The sequence below is a fragment of the Diceros bicornis genome, chromosome 39 (genome assembly GCF_020826845.1).
Source record: "Diceros bicornis minor isolate mBicDic1 chromosome 39, mDicBic1.mat.cur, whole genome shotgun sequence".
In the NCBI taxonomy this organism is placed as follows: Eukaryota; Metazoa; Chordata; class Mammalia; order Perissodactyla; family Rhinocerotidae; genus Diceros; species Diceros bicornis.
The window spans coordinates 28,065,766-28,081,258 of NC_080778.1; the positions used below are offsets into that span (position 1 = coordinate 28,065,766).

General features: G+C 38.0%; 1 protein-coding gene across 4 annotated transcripts in view; it reads right to left on the bottom strand.

Annotated features, from left to right (window-relative positions):
• Positions 1-504: 504 nt before the first annotated feature.
• The window catches only part of KATNA1 (katanin catalytic subunit A1), a 35,093-nt gene continuing 20,104 nt past the window's right edge, over positions 505-15,493 (bottom strand). For all 4 annotated transcript variants that reach the window (XM_058534266.1, XM_058534263.1, XM_058534264.1 and 1 more), the window contains exons 6-11: positions 14,307-14,412; positions 13,257-13,415; positions 3,852-3,978; positions 3,182-3,316; positions 2,349-2,475; positions 505-860 (exon numbers count right to left, since the gene is read on the bottom strand). In XM_058534266.1, coding sequence (XP_058390249.1) covers positions 662-860; positions 2,349-2,475; positions 3,182-3,316; positions 3,852-3,978; positions 13,257-13,415; positions 14,307-14,412 — 853 coding nt within the window. In that variant the 3' untranslated portion in view covers positions 505-661. The remainder of the gene's footprint in view (positions 861-2,348; positions 2,476-3,181; positions 3,317-3,851; positions 3,979-13,256; positions 13,416-14,306; positions 14,413-15,493) is intronic.

The following is a 15,493-nucleotide window of genomic DNA, read 5'->3' on the forward strand; positions in this document are numbered from 1 at the left end:
TTACACCATTAACTATTATTTTAATTATGCTAAGTATCTGTGAGTGACGGACTTAATGAGTTTCATTAGAGTACAGTGAGCAGCACAGGCTTAGAAGTATCTACTTGCCTACAGTGCAGCCTCTGATGTCAGCAGAATAAAGTCTGGCAAGGTTGGATATAAATATATATACTTCTCCTTTTAAATGCACAGTAAAATGAAGGATCTTTAAAGCTCTCCCAGGAAGAGGACAGAAGCTACCATAACACCAAGCACGCCTGGTTCATGCTTCAACTGGCTACTTGTGTAACAATGTTCCAGAATTTTCAGTTATTCACCGGCACCCAAGGAGCTAGAGCCAGTCTTATTCCCTAGAAGGAAGAGGAGCCGCAGACAGTGCAGGAGAAGATGCTGTACTACTTAGAAGTGCACATCAAGACAGTTTTCAAAGCCAAGTAACAGCAGTTGTGCTGCAACATTTGTGGTCAGTGAAAGAAATCAGGTAATTCTAAAGACAAATCTGTCTGCAGCTTTGAAAAACTGTCTTTTATTCAGAATCAAGGGTGTTTTTTAATCTTACCATTATGAAAGTTTAAAAAAGGATACTTGGTGCAATGAAATACTACATTTAATTATTGTTCAGATGCTTAAGGCAGGTTTCTCACAGCTTACATGTGAGAATTTAGCATGATCCAAACTCAAATATCCATTTCTCGTATCTTTCAATGTCTGCAGCAGATACTGACTTAGAAACCTTTTTTAAAGCCATTTCAAAATCCTCCATAGTAGTAGGCATGTGCATTTCTTCTCTGGAAAGATTTCGGATTTCTTCTGGGGTCAGGCCTTCAATACGCCTTCTCATTGCCATCAAGGATGCATCCCTAGGTTTTAAATTAAAAAAAGACACAAAGTGATATTTCGACTGAAAGAAAACCTGTGAATAGAAAATGTTTTCATACCGCATAATTTCACTCATGTGGAATATAAACCAACACAAGGAGAGAGAGAACTGTTTGGTGGTTACCAGGGGCAAGGGGGTTGGAGGTTGGGCACAAGGGCTGAAGGGAGGCATTTATATGGTGACTCACAAACAATAATGTACAACTAAAATTTCACAACGTTATAAACTAAGATATCAATAAAAAATATTAAAAAAAAAACCACACAAATAAGATTAATGCAAAAAATCAATGACAAACAAAATGTCAGACTTTTTAATAAAACAAGATCTGACCCTGTGCTTCTATGCCAAACCATAACCTCAGCCCCGATTCCAATAAAACTTTACAAAAATGGGCAGCCAGCCCACAGGCCATAAAAAAAATGTTTTCAGTGTGTTATAACATTGTGTAATTATGATATATACATATGCGTAGTACTGCCTAGAATCTTGTATCAGAATACAAGACCTGTTCTGAGTTGTTTTTTAGCAGTTGAATCTTCCGTGATAAAATAAGGATGCTAATCAATTTAAATAACTGATACTGGGCATAAAGCCCAAGAAAAAGTAAAAGAGCATTAAAGAAGCTAGCAATTGAATTTCATTGTTAAGTGTCCAATAAAATAAAGGTTAAGCATCACAGTGACAGGAAAGAACCTGTTAGCTAGAAAATTAAGTATTTTCTACATGTGTGGGAAAAGCTCAATGATCAAGTTAGGTTTCTCCTTGCCCTCTCTGTATTTGGCACTTGTTTTTTTAAAAAAGGAGAAACTTCAGATGCAAGTACCTTTTCCCCTTCACCCAGTTTCATCCTTAACAGCAGCCACCATTTATGCAAAGGCCAGCAACACAGAGCTGCTTTATCCACACACAGTTATCGTGAATCCTCACAACCACCCTGCGTGACGTGCTGACTTTAGAGATGAGGAAACTAGTGCCATCAAGCACCTCGCTAATAAGATCGGAGTTAGTACTCAGAAGAGGACAAAACCTACTTGAATCAGCTGGATTAGAGACAGTCATTTTTCTTTTTACTGCTGTTCTGTCACGTTCGGGACACTTTCACTGAAAATGAGACTACTCTCCTCGGTATGCCAAATCTATTTCACAATTGTATTTCCTACATAACAGTATATTGAACAAATGGACCAACAATTATTTTAACCCAAGACAATTACTGATTTTTTGTTTTACACCAATTGTTCTAACATTAGTTTCTTACACATGTGGCTTTCAAATGAACTGCAGACTCTTCACTAACATGCATATTTTACCAGCACCTGCTAACACTAACTTAATACCAAAATATATGTCTCTGACTACAGACTATAATGGGAGTCTTTCTTCTTCATCTGTCTTAATCCAGCATAAACACTTCACAATAGAAGTTTATACCCACAAAAACCTATCCTTCCAAATTAATTCATACCTGCACACGTTGGTAATGTCCGCACCTGAATAACCTTCCATGTTTTCTGCTATACTTGCAAGGTCAACGTCATCAGCCAATTCCAGCTCACGCAGACTTATTCGTAACAGCTCCTCCCTGCCTTTTGCTAATGGTAGAGACAAATGTAAAAATGTAAGCTTTCAACATAAACAGTATTATTATTTTTTTTTGTGAGGAAGATTGTCCCTGAGCTAACATCTGTGCCCATCCTCCTGTATTTTGTATATGGGATGCCGCCACAGCATGGCTTGATAAGTGGTGTGTAGGTCCAAGCCTGAGATCCGAACCCACGAACCCAGGCTGCCAAAGCAGACCATGCCACTGGGCCAGCCCCAGTGTATTATTTTTTGTGTGAGAAATTGTTTTCCAATTCTTAGACCTCATTTGCTTAAAAATTTAAGAGCCATTCTTTACTGAATTTTAAATTTCTTAGTATCAAGGCTTTCAGGTTCTAGATATAGCCAAGCCAGTTAATATAAACACATCCTACATTTGTCTCTTAAAGGAAAGTTAATGGGGCCGGCCCCGTGGCTTAGCGGTTAAGTGCGCGAGCTCCGCTGCTGGCGGCCCGGGTTCGATCCCGGGCGCGCACCGACGCACCGCTTCTCCGGCCATGCTGAGGCCACATCCCACATACAGCAACTAGAAGGATGTGCAGCTATGACATACAACTATCTACTGGGGCTTTGGGGGGAAAAAATAAATAAATAAAATCGAAAAAAAAAAAAAAGTTAATACCAAATTTTCAAATCTCTATGTAAAACTACCTAATAGTTAACATGAGCTTTCTGACAAGATTCAAATGAAGATACCTGACGGTAATGGAATATAGATTCTTTTTTCAAGACGTCGTCTTAAAGCCTCATCAATATCCCAGGGAAAATTAGTAGCTGCCAGAACCATGACCATTTTGGAAGGGTCATCATTTTCAGAAGCACCTCCAACACCTAAAAGAAGGGTAAGGAAAGAGTAAAAAGACATTAAGTCACATTAGTTACTTAAAGATCATCAAATACTCAGCACATTACAAGGTAATATAATCTTCAAGCCTACTTAAGACTTATAAAGCTAATTGGTAACTTATGTAAATTTGTAGTCTAAGAAAAGTGAGTTTTTGTAGTATGCCAAAAATATGACTCAAATAGATTTAATCAAAGACCAGCTCAGCTCAACTACCTACCAATTTGCAAAAGCATATATATCCTTAAGGCCAATTTATCTGCATTTATTTCAATTTCATGGCTAAAAATAAGAGATCAGTGTATACACCAAAGGGTGCTTTGTTAATAGTTATTATTTCTGGCCTGTCACCACTGTCAGTACCCATAGAACTGCTATCAATCTCCAGGACCTACTTGCCAGCCCCCTCTAGTCATCTTGAGTTGTGTGGGTGAGCACTATGAGAAGAGCTTGATCCACTGGAGCTGGAGACACTGCACAACCTGCCTCCCCACGTCAATTCATGCAAATGTACATGCATACCATCCATTTGAACCAGCAGCTCGGCCTTCACCCTTCTGCTTGCTTCATGCTCTTCAGAAGTCCCTCTGCGACTACAAATGGAATCTATCTCATCAATAAATATGGTGGCTGGAGAATAAAATCGAGCCTAAAGGAAGAAACCATGCAACACCCGATTTTTATTTCATTTAAAAATAGTCTACAGTTTAGCAATTAGAGAATAGTTGAGGAGCTTGCCACATTGTGCATCTCTCCCTCTTGCCCTAATATTGGGGACGATAGAACTGGAACAGCTAAAATACAGCTTCTAATATAGACTTATCATATACTTAGACATTAAATGGCAATTTTTTGTGCCATTCAATACTATAACTGGCTGTATATTTATGAGTGACAAATACAGGCTTATCCTGTACAATACAATGATATAGATAACTATGGTGGGAAAACATTTACAGATATTGGTAAGTGTTCTAAAGTTCTAGAACAAATTTGGTTAAAAAAAAAACACTACCTTAAATAAAATCACAGAGAATTTCCCTCTGAGAAATTCTAATTAAATTGCAATTCTTTTTCATTTGACTAATACAAGTGTATTTTTATTCTCTTAAGTAGTCAATTAGAAGAGTCAATTTATATGGTCCAAGTTTTTTTAGATAAAATTCACCACTTAAACCATTTTAAAGTGTACAACTCAGTATTTAGTATATTCACAATGTTGTGCAACCATCACCACTATCAAATTCCAGAAGATTTTCACTGCCCTAAAAACATAACCCATACTTCCTTCCCCTCAGCCCCCAGCAATCACTAATCTATTATCTGTCTCTATGGATTTGCCTATTCTGGACCTTTCCAATAAATGGAATCATATAATATGTGGCCTTTTTGTTTGGCTTCCTTCACACAGCATAATGTTTTCAAGGTTCATCTATGTGGTACCATGTACAGTACTTCATTCCTTTTTATGGCTGAATAATATCCCCCAAGTTTATTTCTGCACCTTAAATGCATTTCTTCCTCAAACCAAAGAACAGGTGAGACTGATCCATTAAATAACAGATCTGGTCAAGTATTAAATCTAGTAAACAGCTGTGTAAGACTCTCAACAGTTTCACCTTTCTCTTAGAGAGACTGAAGAAGCACTTTATTACAGTAACTAAAGAAATTTATTAATAACTTTTTAGAAGAAATATCCAAACTTATAGAATCACTGCACAAGAAAGTCTGAAACTAAATGATGACAAAGACTTCTCAAAACAGACTTTGAGTGAACAAACAGCATTTTAAAGATTTTTCTAAAAATCAAAGTCCACAATGGCAAGTCAACATTATAGACTTGAACATGCAATTGTACTGGGTCTATCAATTCTTTTGGACCATGAGATTATAATCTAGTATCCTCTAAGAGGCAATTAACTGTGTTGAAAGCACTACACCTCCAAAATATGGGTTTAGTTTTAGTGTGTTCACTTAGAACACACTAAATTTCACCTAATATTTAAATTTCACTCTTTAGTTGAAAATCTGAATTCTAAGTCATCTATTCCCTCCAAAGGGATAATTTCATTTTTAATAAAGCATCCTACTTAGATTTTAGGTACTATACACAAAAATTTTTGTACTTTCTTTTCAAGAAATAGAGGGAAAGAATGAACTTATCATCATTAAAGCGTCCAAGAAAATTCTCAATTGAAATTCTAGCTAGAAACCATCTAGCAATAGAACCTACATTAACAAAAATTAAATTTCAATCCGTTTGTTCCAGACCAAGCAAAAACTACTAATGGATTCTTCCCTGATACTGAGGGTGTGTAGAATGGTCTGATACAGTAGAGGCTGTGCGCCACATGTAAAATTGGCCGGGAAAGTACTGTAGAGAGCTTCGGAGTGGACATCAAATGTTTTGTCTGCACTGCATCCCTTCTGGTAAAAGAAGCCCTCTTTTTCATTCAGAAATCATCGCTTTTCCACCCTTATTTTATACCTCAAGAGAGGCCAACTCTTTTGGAGTCCCATGCGCATGATTCAGGCCTGGCCAATCAGATCACTCCAATTCTCCCACCAAAATGATGGCATGGGCATGTGACTCAAAACAGGACAAACATTAACCTTGGGACTTTTGCTGGAAAAACTGAGAAATGAGGGCTAATTTCTCTGGGATTACCATGAAGACAATAAAAATAAGGCTTAAGCTTCTGATAACTCTTCAGCATCACATGGGCCTGCCTAAAGTCAAAGCCAACCCAGAGGTAAACAGAGTCAAAAGGCAGAAAGAAAGAATCCCCAGGACACAGGAAATGCTGGATCCTGCTAGGCCTAAAAATCTAAAAAGTAACTTCTGAAAATTCCCAGTTATGTGACCAAATATATTATTGTTTTTGTTTAAACTCATTTGATCAGGTTTCTGACACCTGAAAATTAAAGTTCTTGACAATACAACAAAAATTAAATCAAGCGTTTATATGTGTTTTTTACCATGTAATGTGAAAAACCCTGGACAGATTTTTATACTATTTACGTGGGCTTATTTAAAATATAGGTCTTGACTAATCTGGAAGTGACGTCAGCATCATGGCAGAGTGAGCTTTCCCTGTAGACTCTCCCCCGTAAGATACAACGAAAAGGACATTCATATATCAACAGAGGACATCTGCACAACACAAAAGACGTCTGAGAGACCCACGCAGCCTTACATCTGAAGGTGGAGGTGCTAGAACCCCCCCAGAGGAAGAGGAAGGAGGTAAGGAGAACTCCTCTCCTTCCCCAGTGACAGCGACACTGGGACAAGGACCATGCAGCTCTCTGAGAGAGAGAGAGAGGGGAGGGGCGCCCTCCGTGGGAAAACCATCACTCTCCAAGTTCCTTCACAGCCTGTGGGAACTCCCACATGGAGGGGACTGAACTGTTGCAGAGGTGCCTTCATCAAGCGAGCACCCCAGGAGAGCAGATAGCGAGGGAAAAGCAAGAAGCCCCCGGGATCAGGCAGGCGAGAGAAAGAGGTCGCCTCCCGCCCAGAGCATGAGCACAGCCAGTCAGCCAGCGCGCCTGTGGATCACAGTGGGCTCAGAATACACAGCTCCTGACCACCACCTAATGGCTGCAGGAGGAAGCTGCCATCAGATATTTTCAGAATGAGGAAAAATGAGCCCACGCCCTCAAGCAGGATGCAAAAATATATTAAATCTCCAGACCAGAAGGAAAATGACAAGCACCCAGAAATCAATCCGGAAGGCACAGAAACTTATAACTTAAACAACAGAGAATTCAAAATAGCCATCATAAAAAAGTTCAATTGAACCACAAGAAAATACAGATAGATAGTTCAATGAAATCAGGAACTTCTTCACAAGAGATTGAAACTATAAAGAAAAACCAATCAGAAATGTTGGAGATGAAAAATACAATGGAGGAGATAAAGAAAAATCTGGAATCTTTAAAGAACAGAGCTGACAATATGGAGGAAAGAAGTAGCATCACTGAGGATAGGAATACAGAAATGCTCCCAAGGGAGGAGGAGAGAGAACTAAGACTAAAAAGAAATGAAGAAATTCTCTGAGAAATAGCCAACTCAATTCAGAAATGCAACCTAAGGATTATAGGTATTCCAGAGAGAGAAGAGAGGGAAAAAGGAGCAGAGAGCTTGTTCAAAGAAATAATTGCAGAGAACTTCCCAAACCTGGGGAAGGAGCTGGAAATACAAGTGAATGAAATCAATAGATCTCCTAAATATATCAACATGAAAAGACCCTCTCCAAGGCATACAGTAGTAAAGTTGGCAAAAGTCAATGATAAAGAAAAAATATTAAGGCCAGCGAGACAAAACAAAAATGTATAAAGGAATTGCTATCAAGCTCTCGGCCAATTTCTCGGCAGAAACCTTACAGGCTAGGAGAGACTGGAATGATATATTCAAAATTCTAAAAGACAAAAACTTTCAGCCGAGAATACTCTATCCAGCAAAAATATCCTTCAGATATGATGGAGAAATAATAACTATCCCAGATAAACAAAAGCCAAGGGAGTTCATTGCCACAAGACCCCCCTACAAGAAGTGCTCAAGAAGGCCCTCATGCCTGAAAAAAAAAAAGAGAAAGGGGATACAAAGCTTTGAGCAAGGAGAAAAACAGGTAGACAAAATAAGAAAATTGCAGCTCTCTATCAGAATAGGTTAGCAAACACTTAACTGTAACCTTAAAGATTAAGGGAAGGAAAACAACAAAAATAAATATAACCTCATCACTTTAAACACACACAACACAAGATGGAATAAGTTGTGACAATAATAACTTAGAAGGGGAAGAGGAAAGGGATGGAACTAACTTAGTCTAAGGAAATAAGAGGTCATCAGAAAATGGACTATGTCATCTACGAGATTTTTTTATACAAACCTCATGGTAACCACTAAACAAATAATCAGAAGAGAGACACATATGATAAATAAAGAGAAAACTAAGAAAACCATCAAACTGAATTGGTAGTCTGAAACACATGGGATGAGAAACAAAGGAAATGCAGAAGAACTGGAAAATGAGCGATAAAATAGCAGCATTAAGCCCTCATATATCAATAATTACTCTAAATGGAAATGGATTGAATTCTCCAATCAAAAGACACAGAGTGGGGGCCGGCCGGTGGCGCAAGCGGTTAAGTGCGCGCGCTCCGCTGCGGCGGCCCGGGGTTCGCTGGTTCGGATCCCGGGCGCGCACCGACGCACTGCTTGGTAAGCCATGCTGTGGCGGCGTCCCATATAAAGTGGAGGAAGATGGGCACCGATGTTAGCCCAGGGCCGTCTTCCTCAGCGAAAAAAGAGGAGGATTGGCGGATGTTAGCTCAGGGCTGATCTCCTCACAAAAAAAAAAAAAAAAAAAAAAAAAAAAAGACACAGAGTGGCAGGATGGATTAAAAAACAAGATCCAACAATATGCTGCCTCCAGGGAACACATCTCAGCTCTAAAGACAAACATGGGCTCAGAGTGAAAGGACAGCAGACAATACTCCAAGCTAAAGGCAAACAAAAGAAAGCAGGTGTTGCCATACTCATATCAGACAAAGTAGACTTCAAGATAAAACAGGTAATGAGAGACAAAGAGGGGCAATATATAATGATAAAAGGGACACTCCACCAAGAAGACCTATCACTTATAAATATATATGCACCCAACATAGGAGCACCAAAGTACATAAAGCAACTATTAACAAACCTAAAAGGAGATATTAACAACAACACAATTATGTAGGGGATCTTAACACCCCACTTACATCAATGGATAGATCACCCAGACAGAAAGTCAATAAGGAAATAGTGGACCTAAATGAAAAACGAGATGGACGTAATAGATATATATAGAGCACTCCATCCAAACAGATTACACACTCTTCTCAAGTGCACATGGAACATTCTCAAGGACAGATCATACATTGGAAAACAAGGCAAGCCTCTGTAAGTTTAAGAAGACTGAAATCATAACAAGCATCTTTTCCGACCACAATGCTATGAAACTAGAAATCAACTACAAGAAAAAACCAGGAAAGTGACAAAGATGTGGAGACTAAACAACATGCTACTGAACAACTAATAGATCACTGAAGAAATTAAAGGAGAAATCAAAAAATATCTGGAGACAAACGAAAATGAAAAAATACCATACCAACTCATATGGGATGCAGCTAAAGCTAGTTCTGAGAGGGAAACTCACAGCAATACAGGCCCACCTTAACAAACAAGAAAAATCTCAAATAAGCAACCTTAAATTACACCTAACAGAATTAGAAAAAGAAGAACAAACAAAGCTCAAGATCAGCGTAAGAAGGGAAATAATGAAAATCAGAGCAGAAACAAACGAAAATGAAACAAAACAAAACAAAAACAGCAGAAAGGATCAATGAAACCAAGAGTAGGTCCTTTGATAAAATAAAAAAAATTGACAAACCAGTAGTGAGACTAAGAAAAAAAGAGAGAAGGCTCAAACAAATAAAAGAGGAGAAATTACAATGAACACCACAGAAATACAAAGGATTATAAGAGAATACTATGAAAAACTATATGCCAATAAATTGGACAATCTAGAAGAAATGGATCAATTCTTAGACTCAAAAACCTCCCGAAACTGAATCAAGAAGAAATAGAGAATGTGAACAGACCAATCACAAGTAAAGAGACTGAAATAGTAATCAAAAACCTCCCAAAAAACAAAAGCCCAGGACCAGATGGCTTCTCTGGAGAATTTCACCAAACATTCAAAGAAGATTTAATACTTATCCTTCTCAAACTATTCCAAAAATAGAGGGAGATGGAACACTTCCTAACACATTCTAGGAGGCCAACATCACCCTGACACCAAAGCCAAAGACAACACAAAGAAGGAAAATTACAGGCTAATACCACTGATGAACATAGATGCAAAAATCTTCAACAAAATATTGGCAATCTGAATACAGCAATACATTGAAAGAATCATACACCATGACCAAGTGGGATTTATACCAGGGACACAGGGATGGTTCAACATCCGCAAATCAATTAATGTGATACACCACATTAACAAAATGAGGAATAAAAACCACATGATCATCTCAACAGATGCAGAGAAGGCATCTGACAAGATACAACATCCATTTATAATAAAAACTCTCAACAAAATGGGTATAGAAGGAAAGTACCTCAATATAATAAAGGCCATATATGACAAACCCACAGCCAACATCATACTCAACAGGGAAAAACTGAAAGCCATTCCTCTGAGAACAGCAACAAGACAAGGATGCCCACTCTCGCCATTCTTATTCAACATAGTACTGGAGGTTTTCGCCAGAGGAATTAGGCAAGAAAAAGGAATAAAAGGAATCCAAACAGGCAATGAAGAAGTTAAAACTCTCACTGTTTGCAGACGACCTGATTTTATATATAGAAAACCCTAAAGAATCCATCGGAAAACTATTAGAAATAATCAACAACTACAGCCAAGTTGCAGGGTACAAAATCAACTTACAAAAATCAGTTGAATTTCTATACTCTAATAATGAACTAACAGAAAGAGAACTCAAGAAGACAATCCCATTTACAACTGTAACAAAAAGAATAAAATATCTAGGAATAAATTTAACCAAGGAGGTGAAAGACGTATACAATGAAAACTATAAGACATTATTGAAAGAAATCGATGATGACATAAAGAAATGAAAAGACATCCCTTGCACATGGATTGGAAGAATAAACATAGTTAAAATGTCCATACTACCCAAAGCAATCTACAGATTCAATGCAATCCCAATCAGAATCCCAATGACATTCTTCACAGAAATAGAACAAAGAATCCTAAAATTCATAAGGGGCAACAAAAGACCCCGAATAGCCAAAGCAATCCTGAGAAAACACAACAAAGCTGGAGGCATCACAATCCCTGACTTCAAAAAATACTACAAAGCTATAATAATTAAAACAGCATTTAAATTATATTGTAATAATTAAAACAGGTACAAAAACAGACACACAGATCAATGGAACAGAACTGAAAGCCCAGAAATAAAACCACATGTCTACAGACAGCTAATCTTCGACAAAGGAGCTAAGAACATACAATGGAGAAAGGAAAGTCTCTTCAATACATGGTGCTGGGAAGACTGGACAGCCACATGCAAAATAATGAAAGTAGCCTATTTTCTTTCTCCATACCCAAAAATTAACTCAAAATGGATCAAAGATTTGAAGGTAAGACCTGAAACTATAAAACCCCTGGAAGAAAATATAGGCAGTACACTCTTTGACATTGGTCATAGAGGGATCTTTTCGAATTCTATATCTACATGGACAAGGGAAAGCAAAAGAAAAAACTAAACGAGTGGGACTTTATCAGACTAAAGAGCTTCTGCAGGCAAATGAAACCAGGATCAAAATGAAAAGACAACCCATCAGCTGGGAGAAAGTATTCACAAAGCATATAACCAACAAGGGGATAATCTCCATAACATATACAGAACTCACACAACTGAACAACAAAAAAACAAAAAACCCAATCAAAAAATGGGCAGAGGATACAAACAGACATTTTTCCAAGGAAGATATATAGACAGCCAATAGGCACATGAAAAGATGTTCAACATCACTAATCAGGGAAATGCAAATCAAAACTACACTAAGATATCACCTTACACCCGTTAGAATGGCTATCATCACCAAGACAAAAAATAACAAATGTTGGAGAGGTTGTGGAGAAAAGGGAATCCTCATACACTGCTGGTGGGAATGCAAACTGGTGCAGCCTCTACAGAAAACAGCATAGAGATTCCTCAAAAAATTATAAACAGAAATACCTTATGATCCAGCTATCCCACTACTGGGTATTTATTCAAAGAACCTGAAATCAACAATCCAAAGAGGCTTATGCACCCCTATGTTCATTGCAGCATTATTCACTATAGCCAAGAAGTGGAAGCAACCCAAGTGTCCCTCAACTGATGATTGGATAAAGAAGATGTATATATATACAATGGAACACAATCAGACATAAAAAAAGACAAAATCATCCCATTTGCAACAATACAGATGGACCTGGAGGGTACTATGTTAAGTGAAATAAGCCAGACAGAAGACAAACACCGCGTGATTTCACTCATACGTGGAAGATAAACTAACACAGGGACAGAGAGAATAGGTTGGTGGTTACCAGGGGGAAGGGGGTTGGGGGTGGGCACAAGGGGTGAAGGGACACATTTACGTGGTGACTGACAAATAATAATGTACAACTAAAGTTTCACAGTTATTAACTATTATGACATCAATAAAAAAAAAAAGAATGTAAGTCTTTGTCACTGTCCACATAATAAGCATAACTCTGTCCTAATACACATAACTGCACTCTTCCTTAAATGAGACAAGGCTGAAATAATCAGGGAAGCTCAACCAAGCCTGAAGTCTAAAGAGCTGCTGAGTCCCATCCAAACAGTCTCCCAGGACTTGCTGGATTACACAGATCAGCGGGAGTGGAAGAAGGAAAAAGAAACTAAAAGTGAGAAGCAAACAACTTAATCTAAAGATCGGGTCATTAAACTTGGGGTATTTGGTAGAGTTCATAGATTGTAGGTGATCTAAGCTCCACAATCACTTATGATTTTCAGCTTTTTGCATTACTGTTATAATACTGCATGTACCATATTATAACTAAGCCTACTGACTTAAAAAACAATAATTTCAAATTCCTATAGCAGATTAGTACTGCAGATCACGTGAGCATGCCCAAAGCTAACAGACGGTTCTTCCTCTGGGAGAAAGCAGACAAAGAGAACTCAAGTTTTCACGTTAGTGAAGGATTCTAGCTTCACGGGCACAATGTCATTCTGTGTAGCTATTCTACACACTGGAGACAGTTACAACTCACTTCTCCCCTTTTAGAGGTAAAGATCATTCAAGTTGTCTCAAACATTCACCATTTCGAAAAGAAGACGAACAAGCTTCTCAGACTCTCCTCTGTATTTGGAAGTCAGAGTTGATGAAGAGACATTGAAGAATGTTGTCTTGCATTCCGTAGCTACTGCTTTAGCAAGAAGGGTCTTTCCCGTGCCAGGTGGGCCAACCATCAACACTCCCTGTTGGGAATGTAACAGTGTAAGCAAAGGATTTATCTGCAATCGTTCTAATTCCCAAGAATTCCATTACTAAGGATCAATTTTCAACCAACTTATATATAATATTAAGACAAATAAAAGACAAACAGAAAGATAAACAGAAGGATATTTTATCACAAATTTACTTTTTCCATTACAAAAGTAAGGTACTACAGTGTTAAAAATTTGGAACTAGAGATGAGAAAAAAATATAATCAATATTATAATATTGATGCTGTAATATCATACCCTAACACAGATACCATTAGTATCTGTATATATTTCCTGCTAGTCTTTTTGCTCAAACAAATTAGTTATTTTCTTTACATAGTCATACTTAAAGTATGTCTATAATTTTGTACCTTGCTTATCACTTAACATTTAAACAATTTTTAAAAATAATAGTGCAAAGTTAGCCATTAGTACATTTTCCAAATCTAAGCAAGAGTTCTTTTTGACAGTTTCTTTTCAGATCAGCCCATGATTTTAAAAAAGTACTCATTAGACGCAGATATGTCTCAATAATTTCTTAAGAACAATTACAAGAAATATAGGATATAAGTTCTGCAACATGACACATAAAAGGTGTATTTTTACATTAGGTGACTTGTTCAGATTTGCAAATAAAAGCTCATTCTAAATCTGCTGTGTCCAACTTTGCAAAGATCACAGTGTACCTATTTCTCATTCTGGGAACCTTGCAATAGCTTTTGGTCTAAGCAAAATTCTGAATAACACCACATACCCTTTTAATTTAAAATTTTCTTGACCTAGTGTACTTTGTCCCCTCGGTTCTCACGATACAGATAAATGCATTCAATGGCAATGCACCTGACATTCACTTGGACAATGCCATAATAATAATAAGCTTACCTTCCACGGTCTCCGAATGCCTTTAAAGAATTCTGGCATCCACATTGGTAACACCACGGCTTCCTTAAGCAACTTTTTAGCGTCTACTAAATCAGCAATATCATCCCTGAAAGAGAAGATATTGTATCAACAAGCTCTTAGATTATATATTTAATTCTATGTAGTCATTCTTGAGAACCACTGGAAGCACACGACTTTACGTTGCTGACAGAATGCTAATAAGGCTCTCCCTAGGCCCTAGCGAACTAACACACTGTGATGAGGCCGGCGAGCAAACCAGGATATAAAAAGAGCATAATCTGTATCTTCAGTTCTTGGCAGTAATGATTTTCAGCTTGGTGAATGAGAACACAGGTCTATAGGCCCACTCTTAAGTAATATTATGCCATCTCATTTTAAATTCCTGCTCTTATGATGCTCATTCCATAAACTCCACGATTGGGAAACAATGAGCCCATTAAAGAATACCATAAGAATAAAAAGGGCACAAAGCAGAGACAGGCTGCAATACTGCTGCTCTGCCCCCAACCCTACTAAGAGGTAGACACTAGGTTAAAGAGCGTCACAGAGACTGCGACGACGCCATCGCCAACGGCTAGAACACGACTGCTGCTGCTGGTACATGTGGCGTTTTTTTTTGTTATTTTGTTCTGTTTTTTGTGAGGAAGATCAGCCCTGTGCTAACATCTGCCAATCGTCCTCTATTTTTTGCTGAGGAAGACTGGCCCTGGGCTAACAACCGTGCCCATCTTCCTCCACTTTATATGGGACACCACCACAGCATGGCTTGCCAAGCGATGCGTCGGTGCGTGCCCGGGATCCGAACCGGCGAACCCCGGGCCACCTCAGTGGAGCGCGCGCACTTAACTGCTTGCGCCACTGGGCCAGCCCCTACGTGGTGTTTTTAATTAAAATATCTGTTCACTGTATAAATATCAAGTACCAAAAAATACTTCTAAAATATCCCCAAAACTATACCTAAAATCATTAAGGTTTTAACAAAAAATATATAACAGAATGTACCTAACTTTGTGGGAAAGGGAGCTTTTATAAACTCATTATGATAAACTACAGTTCTTTGACTAGATATAATATTAAGAGACTTGATAAGCACTGCTCTAAGTAACAGGAAACAAAAGCAGCACCTATTGGATAACCCTACAGATAAGCAACACAGGCATAAGAAT